This window comes from Carcharhinus amblyrhynchos, chromosome 23, assembly GCF_965287045.1.
Source record: "Carcharhinus amblyrhynchos chromosome 23, sCarAmb.v2.hapA, whole genome shotgun sequence".
NCBI lineage: Eukaryota > Metazoa > Chordata > Chondrichthyes > Carcharhiniformes > Carcharhinidae > Carcharhinus > Carcharhinus amblyrhynchos.
Window position 1 is genome coordinate 47,221,255 of NC_137346.1, and position 13,785 is coordinate 47,235,039.

Below are 13,785 nucleotides of genomic sequence, written 5' to 3' on the forward strand. Positions count from 1 at the left end.
CCTATTGTTGTGTCATTTGCAAATTTGACTGTAGAGCCTTCTATCCCTGTATCAAAGTTGTTAAGAAAGATTGTAAATACTTGGGGCCCAAGGACCGAATCCTCTGGCACCCCACTAGTCATTTCTTGCCATTCAGAAAAAAAAATCATTTGTCCTGACTCTCTGTCTTCTGTCCATCAGCCAGTGACCTATCCAAACTAATAAATTACCCCCAATCCCATGTGATCTAACCTTGTAAATTAACCTTATCAAACATCTTCCAGAAGTCCAGATATACCACATCTACAGAATCCCCATCACCCATTTTGCTTGTTACATCATCAAAGAACTCTAGCAAATTAGTCAAATATGATTTTCCCTTCATAAAACCACGCTGACTCTGATGGAGAGTGTCTTGACTTTTCAAATGTCCTGATATTGCTTCCATGATAATTGATTCCAACGCTTTCGCAACAAACCATGTTAAACTGACTGGTCTGTAATTTCCCTCATTTTGACCCCACGCTTTTTTTTAAATAAGCATTTATTAGCATTTTTCCAATCCTTTCCAGTGTCCAGTGAATTATGGAATATTACAACCAATGGATCCATTATCTCTGCCACCACTTCCTTTAATACACTAGGATGTAGACCATCAGGGCCAGGGGACTTGTCTGCCCTTGATCCCAATAGTTTGCTGAGTACCTTTTCCCTATTGATTTTGATTGTTCTAAGTTTTACTCTTTCTATCACCTCTGACTTGCCCATCCTGATAAGAATGGTACTATCTCCTCCCACATGAAAATTGAGGCAAAATATTGATTTAGCATCTCTGCCATTTCAGTGTTCCCCACTACTAACTGTCCGGTTTCATCTTTCAAGGGAGACCCTCTGTGTGAAAAACCTCCCTCGAGTATCCATATTATACCTCTCCCCCCTCACCCTTAGCTTGTGACCTCTCGTGATATTTGTCTCCAATCTAGGAAAAAGCCTGCCACTGTTTATCTATACCCTTCATTATCTTATACACCTCTATCAGATCCCCCCTTAATCTCCGTCTTTCTAAGGAGAAGTGCCCCAGTTTACCCAATCTTTCCTCATAACCCAGTCCTTCCATACCAGGCAGCATCCTCGTAAACCTCCTCTGCACCCTCTCCAGGGTCTCCACGTCCTTCCGGTAGTAAGGTGACCAGAACTGGACACAGTATTCCAAATGCAGCCTAACCACTACCTTTTCTCTGTTTTAAATCAATTTCACAGGGTATCGGAAGGGGATATCACATCAGGACCTGACAGAGTTGTCTGATTGATTGTAACCTGCAAGTCATTGGATATTAAACAGGGAAGGGAAAAGCACTGTTCACAGTGGGGGAAAACCCTCACATGTTCTGTGTTTGGACATGCAGTAAGAATGGGTTAATGAACTTTGTAATACTTGGAGATTGGTAAAAAAAGTATTGTAAGATTTGTTTTCATGTATCCCAGACAGGGAGACTGCGGCTGTCCTTGCTGTTTACACAAGTTTATAATAGTCCGTTCAGAAATGTAGCTGACCCAGCTCGTATCTATGTTTGTGTCTTTAACATTATGGACTTCTGCCTAACATAGTGAAACTTCCATGCCATAAATATATTCATATATACTTGTTATGTACTGCTTATGTGTCATGTACCAACATATTATATACTATACAACTTATGAATATAAAATTGTTATACCAGCCCTGTTAACTTTAACTTGTTTTGCCAGCCTGTGTGTTAGCTAAGGGCTAATCACACCATCGACAATTGCAGCCTTGAGATAACCATGAAGAAATGCCGAGGCAGCCATGTTCCCACGATGGAGGACAACCCACAGCCTAGGAAGCTGCTGAGAATGAGAAGAAGTGTATGTGACTGGGGGGTATAAATATATGCTCTTAATTTGTGTTCGGAGAGAAGCCTGGGGAACCACTGTTAGGTACCAGGTGATCTCCCAAAAGCTTTTGAATAAACTTGCTGTACTTTGACTCACATTTGGTCTCAGAGGTATCTTTACCTACAACAGACAAGAATTCAGACAATCTTCTGGCACATTGGGGAGATGATGTACAAATGTGGAGACTGCAGGAAGGGATTCAAATACCCAAGTGACCTGTAAAAACATCAACACAATCACACTGGGGAGAGATCTGTCACCTGCCCCACATGCAGGAAGACATTCACTCAGTCATCTGACCTGCTGAGACACCAGTGAGTTCATACTGGAGAGAGGCCGTTCACCTGTCTCCAACGTGGAAAGGGATTCAATAAGTTCACACTGACGAGAAACTTTTTAAATGCCCAGAATGTGGAAAATGCTTCCAAAGTTCCAGGGAATTGATGTCTCATCAACAGGTTCACGTGGATGAGAAACCATTCAGTTGCTCTCACTATGGCTCTGGGTTCAAGACATCATCTGAGCTTACTTTACACCAGTGAGTTCACACTGAGGAGACACCGTTCATCTGCTCCAAGTGTGGCAAAGCATTCAGTCAGTTATCCAATCTGGTGAGACATCAGTGAGTTCACAACTAGCTACATCATGCTGTTTTGCCGTTATTCAAATTAGATCAGATCCATGTTTCTTGGGATCAGTTTCTGCTGATGCCCACCAACTCCAACTCAGTTCTAGGTGTTAATATTTGGAATAAAAATCAAATAAATCTGCTTTGTGTAAGTTACGATGTGTGTGAAGACTTTTTAATATCTCTGAACCACGTTTGTTCATTTTGAAGGTCCCTCCCTCTCTCCTGCCTCCTTTATTCTCATTTCCAACAAGAGTAAGGAGCTGATGAAGCTTCTTTGTCACTGTGAATGAAACAATTTGATCAGCTGCCTTTCCTGCTTCTATCCCTTCCACTAGCACCCTGGACATATCAGGAAACATAGTGGAGGGAATCTTCTGTTCTATTTCAATGGGAATGAAGTACAAATGGTTGAGAAATTCAAGTTTTTAGATTTCCACATCACCAAAAACCTGTCCTGGTCCCTCCATGATGACGCAGAGCAGCAGCCTTACCAAGCTGTGATACAACCAGAAAGAATTCTTTCTATGGTGCATTTGTAAAATTTGGTGAGAGTCATTGTGGACATACCAAATTTCCTTAGCGTTCTGAGAAAATAAAGGCGTTGGTGGGCTTTCTTAACTATAGTGTCCGCCTGGGGGGCCAGGACAGGTTGTTGGTGATCTGGACAGTTAAGGTTCTTGAAGCTCATGACAGTTTCTATTTCATCCCTATTGGTATAGACAGGGAGTCCTCCACTACACTTCCTGACGTTGATGATTATCTCCTTCATATTGTTGACATTGAGAAATTATTGTCGTCATACTAGTTCACCAGATTCTCTATTGCTTTCCTGTACTCTGTAATGCTTTGTCTGTATAGAACACAAGAAACAATACTTTTCACTGTATACATGTGATAATAATAAATCAAATTAAATAAAATCAAATATGGTTTCTAAAATTGCCCCTTTGAGCCCTGAACCCACATCTTTCTTTATTATATCTCCCCTCCTCATTCTCTCTCTGTGCTCATCCTGTCCACGAGACCCATCTCCTGTTCCATTGATTTTTTTTCTCCACTGAACTGATCACCCTATGCCACCAGGTATCACTAATATTTTCACTGGTTCTCTTTGTTCAGGTGCCATTCTCTTTCAACTCTTTCATTGATGATTTGCCATCATCATCTCCTCAAAAAAAATTGACCCAATCTCCTTGCGAATCTCCTGCCCAATCTCCAACCTCCTCTCCTGGTCATCTCCATGTCCATCAATGCTGGAACTCCATGTTTGAATCCTGCAATAAGATTTGTGTCCCACTCACAGTTTGGATGCAATGTGCCTGAGGTGAACTCTCCCTCATTGTCCACCTGTCAGACTGACCTCTCACACCGACACCTCACAATGCCCGGCTGATTGACGCAGTTCCAGACCAATAGGAAGACGGGGGCGTGGCTGGAGGACCGTACTGCAGCGGCTGGTCCTCCAACCAATCGGAGTGGTTGAGGGGCGGGACCGGAAATGGAGTATGCGCACTGTGAGCTTGACGATGGAGATGATTGTTAGTGCGATGAGTTCTCGGTGAGGGAAATAAATGGCCGTGAGCAGGAGCTATGGATCCGACGAGTGAACGGAAAGGTTTTGTAAACATATTGTGTAAGTTACAAAGTCCCGAAAATCCTCTTCCCGGTTCCCATTTGCCCGGAGCGGGCCGTAGTTTATGTTCCCGAAACCTGTGTGTGTGTCCACCGTTTTTCCGCTGCGCGTGAGAGCGCATGCGCCGCGGCCATGTTTGTCGGGGGCAATGAGCACCTGCTTGGTCGCCATATTTGTGAGGAGCAATGTTCTTCACCCTTTTCAATGTGAACAACTTGTCCATCAAACTGCTCCATCAATATGTGAACAGTCTGGTTCCGCTCTGACAGTTATCAGGGAGAGGGATGGAGTCAGGGAGTGGAGTTTGCAGTGGGAACAGATGGCAATGACTTCAGTCTTCCCAAAATTTAAATGCAGTAAATTTCTACTCAGCCAGTTCTGGATGTTAGACCAATCAGTTCCTCTCCAAGTATGACTTCAAGGTGATGGTTTTCACATACACCTGCTCTGCTGGTTGTTCTAGGTGGTGGAGGATGAGGATTTTGGAGATTTTATCATGGTTTTGGTTGTGTTCTGCACGAAGTACAATTGAGCACTATGTCAGCAGACTGATATTGCAGAATCTCAAGAGTGCAGAGGCAGGACATTCAGCCCATCGAGTCTGCTCTGACCCAGACCCTATGCCTGTTACTGCATGATAACTATCTCCTTTGTCTTGTTGACATTGAGGGAGAGATTACTGCAGTCGCACCAATTCACCAGATTCTCTATCTCTTTCCTGTTCTATGTCTTGCCATTATTTGAGATCTGACCCACAACAGAAGAGAAAATTTTGTGAATTTTTATCCTGGACTCATACTGTTGGCTTTGGAAACTCCTTTTACAGGGGATTAAAAGGGGAGCGTTTACACACACAAAACTCAAACCAAGAGGAATCTTTCTATCTTTTCAATTAATATCCTGGACTGATACTGACTGTATTTTTGCAGGATATGTAATGAAGATTGGAAACTCAATTCAAACACCTCGTCAATATCTACCAAGAGTTGCTCGATCCATCAGGACCTGAACGTCAGTGGTTTTTGAATATGGAAGAAAACAACACTGTTCACATTGTGGAGAAACCGTGGAAATGCGTAGACTGTGGGAAGGGATTCAATTATCCCTCTGGTCTGAAAACTCATCGACGCACTCACACTGGGGAGAGGCCGATCATCTGCCCCAAGTGTGGTAAGGGGTTTACTCAGTCATCTGCTCTGCAGAAACACCTGCGGGTTCATTCTGGGGAGAGACCGTTCACTTGCTCTGATTGTGGGAAGGGATTCACTCAGTCATCCCATCTGCAGACGCATAAGAGAGTTCACACTGGGGAGAGACCATTCACCTGCTCCGAGTGTGGGATGGGGTTCATTAATCTGACAAACCTACAGACGCACAAGAGACACCATATTCAGGGGAAGTCGTTTATCTGCTCCAAATGCGGGAAAGAATTCATTCAGTCATTTGACCTGCTGACACACCAGCAAATTCATACTGGGGAGAAACCATTCATCTGCACCAAGTGTGGGAAGAGATTCGCTAGGTCATCCTACCTACTGAGACACCAGCATGTTCACACACCTAAGACCCTGTTTATATGTACCGACTGTGGGAAGACCTATGGAAGTTCGCAAGACCTGAAGTCCCATCAAGGTATTCACACTGATGTGAGACCATTTGGATGCCCTCACTGTGAGGCACGGTTCAGGCGATCAAATGACCTCCTGGTACACCAACGCAGCCACACTGGAGAGAGGCCATTCACCTGCTCTGTTTGTGGAAAGGGCTTCACTCAGTCATCTAACCTACTGAGACACCAGCAAGTTCACACTAGGGAAAGGACTACTCAATTACCCTGACATTGGTTTAATTAACTGAGACACCATCACGTTCACACTTCTGAGAGACCAGTCAGCTATTGTGTCTGTGTGTGTGTGTGTCTGTGTGTGTGTGTGGTGGGGTTCGGGGATTCACTCAGCAATTTCCATTACTAAGACACTATTGAGTCCACATGTAATTACACTGACTGGATTTTACTGTTCATCATTATCAAGAAGGGACATAGCACTTCAAGAAGACAGGTCATCACCACCTCCTCAAGGGCAACTAGGGATAGACAATGAATGCTGTCCTAACCACTGATGCCCAACAAAAGACTGAACCATGCACATTGGAGTCAGTCTATTTGTTTCTGGAGTTTGCAGGCACTTTCCTGTCTAATTAAACAATTGCATAATATGGTATTTGTAGATCAGAGGCAGAAGTACAGATAATTACAATCAGTTTGATTCCCATATTCTTCCGTTCTCAGGCATTCTGCTTGCTGCAATAACAAATTTGATGAAGGCAGATCTTCAGTTTCATTTGTCCCCATGCTGGCAGTAGAAAGAGTTGATATCTCTGCTTGTTTGTAAAAGAGGGAAGCAAAAATCCTCAAATGCACATGACTGTATTAACTTTATTTTCAGATCAAAGATGGACCAAACACCATTCTCATCTTTGTTTTCAACAATTCTTTTGGTATTTTTCTCAGTTTTGCCCAAATGTTTTCTTTTGAATTTCTTAAGGCGTCTTTCAGAATCATTACACTTGAACCGAAGGAAAATGAGACTAGCATAATTCACTTCCACTGGTAAACAGAAGCCTCAATCACCTGAGACTAAAATGAGTTGAAGAGGGTGTAGGTTCACAAAGTTTGTGAGCTGTGAAACATAACCTCAAGGCTGAAGCTTCAGGGAATGAAAAAGTTTGGTGTATTTTACAGTTATACCAGTAAACGGAATTCATACTGAAAGCTTTGCTTTCACTCAGTTTGACTTCTCTCAGCACAGAAGCTGGCAGCATTTTAGATTGAATCCCAATTGAAGGTTTATCTTGTAGCTGGTATATGGAGAAGATCATGTCCACTGTAGATCAGCCAGCACAGAAACCACACTGTGTTTCTGGGCACACTTGGCTGTGAATAGATGGAGTCTTGCCTGAACCTAGCAAAGGTCTTCACAGTGATGCTAAGGAGTGAGATATCCTGTAGTTGTAGCAATCTCCTCTGTCATTGTTGTTTCTTCTAGAATGATTTTTGTGTCACATGTGTCCTGTGGAATGGATATTATCCTCCAGCAGAGGAGGAGGAAGAGGTATGAAGGTGTGGTAGTAGATGGGGCTTTCTGGGCTGGAGCAGTTTAACTGGAATTCCATCCTTGCCAGGTGCCTTTCTGCTGACTCAGCAATCAATGGCCTTTTCCAGCTAAGTGATGAGGCTTCCTCGTCCAACTTAACCATGGAGGGAAGCTGCAGAAGAACGTCAGAGACTGGGAGATGTCTGTCTCATGGGCGTAAAGTTCACAACAGTGTTCAACCCAGTGGGACATCTGTTTATTCAATAAGTGAGTAATTCACTACCTGCCAGTTTCAGGGAGGTAATATTACTGATGGTAGTACCAAACACCTTCTTGTTCCGGTGATTCACAGCACGTAGATTTTGGTTGTCACAGGCAGTGACTGTAGTCAGTGTTCCTCAGTGTATATGTAGTTTAATTGTATTGCTGGAGACCAATATCTAAGCAGTGTTTTCAATGTGTATATCAGTGTTTGACAGAATGTGGTCACCAATATAAATATCGATCATTGGATTACACAGCAATGAGATCAGGTCTGGAATATTCCAACTGAACTTCAGATTCTGAAAGTAATCTATAATTTACAAATTATTCACCATCCACTTCTTGCCGCTGTAGGTATTACAAATCAGTGATTATTTTAGAAATTATTTCTATGAAACACCTATCACTGTTCGTGCTGTCTTTATGCTTGATGTCAATTAATTGTACTGTGTGTAATTCTTATGTTCTGTGAATTGTATGCTCTGAGTTTCTGTCATGTTTCATCCACAGTTCAAGGAGCTGTTTGTATATTTCATCACTTATTGCAACTGATCTTTTGCGAAGTTGGCTCGCTGAATATTTCACACAAATATTAGTGATGCATTATATTGATTGAACACCTGCAGTTCACTGCCTGAACTGAATCCAAATATCTATCAGAAGTACATTTTGCAGGTATTGGTTTTATGGTTTGATGGATATCTGATGAGTATGTTCTTTGGAAATCAGAGTTGATTATATAGATCATGAATAATTCTCATATTAGGGAACACATCTGATACGATTCAGCTCTGGGCAACTATCTTCCTTCCGACCATCTCCCACTTTGCCCTAGAATCACTGAATCCAGGTAGTCAGGCAAGGATTTAAACTGGAATCATTGTTTGAGAATAGTTCTTCCCTGCGCCAGCCATTGGCTCTATTCCTTTTTCATTTGTTATAATGATATAAGAACATAAGAAATAGGAGCGGGAGTAGGCCAACTAGCCCTTCGAGCCTGCCCCGCCATTCAATAAGATCATGGCTGATCTGTCTTGGCTCAGTTCCACATTCCCGCCCTCTCCCCATAACCCTTAATCCCCTCTCTTATCAAAAACTCATCAACCCGCGTCTTAAAAATATTTAGCGAGGTAGCCTCCACCACTTCAACGGGCAGAGAATTCCAGAGATTCACCATCCTTTGAGTGAAGAAGCTCCTCCTCAACTCCGTTCTAAGCCGCCCCCCCCTTTATCTTGAGGCTGTGCCCCCTAGTCCTACTATCCTTTCTGAGTGGGAAGAGTCTCTTAATCCACACCGGGGACTGAATGTGGTACACTGAGTCGCAGCTACTTAAAATCCACACCAGGGAGAGAGTGTGGTACACTTTATGTCAGCTATTTACAATCCACACCGGGGAGTGAGTGTGGTACACTGAGTCTCAGCGATTTATAATCCACACCGGGGACATGAATGTGGTACACTGAGTCTCAGCGATTTATAATCCACACTGGGGACTGAGTGTGGTACGCTGAGTCTCAGCTATTTACAATCCACACTGGGGACTGAGTGTGGTACACTGTGTCATAGTGATTTATAATGCACACCGGGGACTGAGTGTGGTACACTGAGTCTCAGCTATTTACAATCCACACTGGGGACTGAGTGTGGTACACTGTGTCATAGTGATTTATAATGCACACCGGGGACTGAGTGTGGTACACTGAGTCTCAGCTATTTATAATCCACACCGGGGACTGAGTGTGGTACACTGAGTCTCAGCTATTTATAATCCACACCGGGGAGTGAGTGTGGTACACTGAGTCTCAGCGATTTATAATCCACACTGGGGACTGAGTGTGGTACACTGAGTCTCAGCGATTTATAATCCACACTGGGGACTGAGTGTGGTACGCTGAGTCTCAGCTATTTATAATCCACACCGGGGAGTGAGTGTGGTACACTGAGTCTCAGCGATTTATAATCCACACTGGGGACTGAGTGTGGTACGCTGAGTCTCAGCTATTTAAAATCCACACCGGGGACTGAGTGTGGTACACTGAGTCTCAGCTATTTATAATCCACTCTGGGGACTGAGTGTGGTACACTGAGTCTCAGCTACTTATAATCCACACCGGGGACTGAATGTGGAACACTGAGTCTCAGCGATTTATAATCCACACCAGGGACTGAGTGTGGTACACTCAGTCTCAGCGATTTATCGATTTATAATCCACACCAGGGACTGAGTGTGGTACACTGAGTCTCAGCTATTTATAATCCACACTGGGGACTGAGTGTGGTACACTGTGTCATAGCGATTTATAATGCACACCGGGGACTGAGTGTGGTACACTGAGTCTCAGCTATTTATAATCCACACCGGGGAGTGAGTGTGGTACACTGAGTCTCAGCGATTTATAATCCACACTGGGGACTGAGTGTGGTACACTGAGTCTCAGCTATTTATAATCCACACCGGGGACAGAGTGTGGTACACTGAGTCTCATAGAACATTACAGCGCAGAACACCAGAGTTGTGTACAGTTGCAACATGACGCTGCGACTCCTAAATTCAATCCCCCTACCAATAAACGCCAAGACACCGTATGCCTTCTTAACAACCTTATCTACTTGATTCCCAACTTTCAGGGATCTATGTACACATACACCTACATCCCTCTGCTCCTCCACACTATTCAAAGTCCTCCCGTTAGCCCTATACTCAACACATCTGTTACTCCTACCGAAATGAATTACCTCACACTTCTCCGCATTAAACTCCATCCGCCACCTCACGGCCCAGCTCTGCAACCTGTCTAAGTCACCCTGCAAACTATGACACCCTTCCTCACAATCTACCACGCCTCTGACTTTGGTGTCATCAGCAAACTTACTAATCCACCCAACTGTACCCTCATCCAGATCATTAATAAAAATTACAAACAGCAGTGGCCCCAAAACAGATCCCTGAGGCACACCACTCGTAACCGAACTCCATGACGAATATTTACCATCAACCACCACCCTCTGTCTCCTATCTGCTAGCCAATTCCTGATCCAAGTACCTAGATTACCCCCAATCCCATACATCTGCATTTTCTGCAGAAGCCTACCATGGTGAACCTTATCAAACGCCTTACTAAAATCCATATATACCACGTCAACTGCCTTACCCCTATCCACCTCTTTGGTCACTTTCTCAAAGAACTCAATAAGGTTAGTAAGGCACGACCTACCCGCTACAAAACCATGCTGACTGTCTCTAATCAATTCATTACTCTCCAAATAACTATAAATCCTATCCCTAATAATTCTTTCTAAAACCTTGCCCACAACAGAAGTAAGACTCACCGGTGTATAATTCCCGGGCAAGTCTCTGTTCCCCTTCTTAAACAATGGGACAACATTCGCTGTCCTCCAATCTTCCGGTACTATACCAGATACCAACGATGACGTGAAGATCAGAGCCAGAGGCTCTGCAATCACCTCTCTAGCCTCCCAGAGAATCCTAGGCTAAATCCCTATTATAAATTATTATAAATCTCAGCGATTTATAATCCACACCGGAGACTGAGCGTGGTACACTGAGTCTCAGCAATGTATAATCCACACCGGGGACTGAGCGTGGTACACTGAGTCTCAGCAATGTATAATCCACACCGGGGACTGAGCGTGGTACACTGAGTCTCAGCTATTTATAATCCACACCGGGGACTGAGTGTGGTACACTGAGTCTCAGCTATTTATAATCCACACCGGGGACTGAATGTGGTACACTGAGTCTCAGGCATGTGTAATCCACACCGGGGACTGATACCGGTGTTGGACTGGGGTAAGCACAGTAAGAAGTCTCACAACATCAAGTCCAACAGGTTTATTAAGCAGCACAAGCTTTCGGAGCGCTGCTCCTTCATAAGGTGAGTGAGGACTTGTGCTCATAAACAGGGCATACACAGACGAAAACTCAGCTTACAAGATAATTGTTGAAATGCGGGTCTTTACAGGTAATCATGTCTTAAAGGTACAGACAATGTGAGGGGAGAGGGCGAAGGTTGATCCCCCTCTGAGAACTAATGCCGAAACACCCAAAGAGGAGTATCTAGCCTTATAATCTGTAAAAGTTGTGTGAAATGGTGTGACCTGCGCATCAGCAACTCTTCGTATTTGAATATAAAATAAATCCCTGATACTCACTCTAATAATCAATAAACTCTTAACAATTCATTTATCTAACTGAACAAATTTACTAAACTGTTAACAAACTGAATAAATCCCTTCTAACTACTAACTATTCCCAAATAAAACAAGATTCTGATGGAATGCTGTTCAAATAAATATAATTCCTACTCATTTACAAAAAAAATGAATTTAGTCACTCTCTAAATTACAATCAGGTTTTGTGTCTTCTGGAATATTCTAGGCCTTCTCCGTTGATTCTTCTTCCTGGAACTTCTTTGTTCTTTGATCCCTTCGCTGTCTAAATGGTGCTTTGAGCTGTAAGCTGTGGCAGTTGCTCTCTCATTTTTGTCTCACTGCCCCTCTTCTATACACATGATGACATATAATTATTTCCCACATTACAGTTGGTCCTGGTTGTCCAAACCATCAGACTTAAATTTAATAGGTATTAATTGGTATCTAAGTGCCTAATTCAAACTGATTGGCTAAATTCAAAAGCCTGTTATCTTGGTAACACCGCTGCTTGGCTTTTCAGTACAAATGTTTCAGTTTGGAGCTCTGTGTATTGCTTTTTATTTTAACCCTGTAAGCACAGAAAAAGCACCACCTTTGAAAGGAACCATAAAATGCTTTCTCCCTGACATTTTACAATTTTACAATTCTACAGTTACTCTCCCCAACTTCACAACACAGACCTCATTTCCCTCCCTTGTCTCAGCCATTGTTTATTCAGAATTGCAGATAATTATTCATCTCACTCTGCATCACGTTGTCTCAATAAGTCCTTGGAAAATGGGTGATTGTTTCAGAGTTCATTTATTATCTATCCGGGGTAAGTGGGGAAGCTGGTGACAAGTCATCTTGCTGAGCTGAATTATTCCTTCTGCTGATGTTGCTTCCACCCAGAGTTACGGAATTCCTGAACACTGATGAAGGGAGGGGATATTTGTCGAAGTCAAGATGATGGTTAGAGATGGTGCATCTCACAGCATTGCAGCTCTACTTGTCAATGTAAGGGTTGCAATGCAGGGAGGTGCTGTCGAAATAACCTGCGTGTTTTGGTGCAGTCAATTCTGCAGATGTACTTCCTGTATCCACAGAGAAGGAGATGGCAGTCAATAGATTCTCATTATAGACAGGCACTGGTGAAACAAAAATCTGTTTCCTCTTGGAAGATGATTGTGTTTATTGTTGTGCTGAAATGCTCAAAAGAGTAACGAGTATTCCCTCATTTTTCAGGCATCAGAATTCCAGTTGTTATGATTTATGAGAATCAGACATTGAAAATTTCTCTGAGTTCTATTGAAATGATGCCTTCCTACAGACCATGATGTGTTTTATCATCGGGTCGAGCCCAAGATGAACAAAGAGAAAAGGAAATTACTGCACAGGAACAGGCCCATTGGCCCTCCAAGCCTGCACCGACCATGCTGCCTGACTTAACTAAAACTCACTATGCTTCTGGGGACCATATCCCTCTATTTCCGTTTTATTCATTTACTTATCAAGACGTCCCTTAAAAGTCACTACTGTATCCGCTTCCACTACCTCCCCTGGCAACGAGTTCCAGGCACCCACTACTCTCTGTGTAAAAAAATCTGTCTCGTACATCTTCTTTAAACCTTGCCCCTCGCACCTTAAACCTGTGCCCCCTAGTAATTGACTCTTCCACCCTGGGAAAAAGCTTCTGACTATCCACTCTGTCCATGTCCCTCATAATTTTGTAAACCTCTATCAGGTTTCCCCTCAACCTCCATCGTTCCAGTGAGAACAAACCAAGTTTCTCCAACTCTCCTCATAGCTAATGCCCTCCATCCCAGGCAACATCCTGGTAAATCTTTTCTGTACCCTCTCCAAAGCCTCTACATCCTTCTGGTAGTGTGGCGAAGAGAATTGAACACCATATTCCAAGTGCGGACTCAGTAAGGTTCTATAAATGTCAACATGACTTGCTAATTTTTAAACTCAATACCCCAGCTGATGAAGGTAAGCATGCTGTATGCCTTCTTGACTGTCTTTTCCACCTGCATTGCCACTTTCAGTGAGCTGTGTACCTGTACACCCAGATCCCTTTGTCTATCAATACTCTTAAGGGTTCTGCCATTAA

General features: G+C 43.2%; 1 protein-coding gene across 1 annotated transcript in view; it reads left to right on the plus strand.

The window, feature by feature from the left end:
* Positions 1-4,054: 4,054 nt before the first annotated feature.
* Positions 4,055-13,785, plus strand: part of LOC145357379 (uncharacterized) — a 101,048-nt gene continuing 91,317 nt past the window's right edge. The window contains 4 exon segments of the mRNA XM_080210698.1: positions 4,055-4,160; positions 5,090-5,989; positions 7,208-7,273; positions 7,384-7,522. Coding sequence (XP_080066824.1) covers positions 5,189-5,989; positions 7,208-7,273; positions 7,384-7,522 — 1,006 coding nt within the window. The 5' untranslated portion in view covers positions 4,055-4,160; positions 5,090-5,188.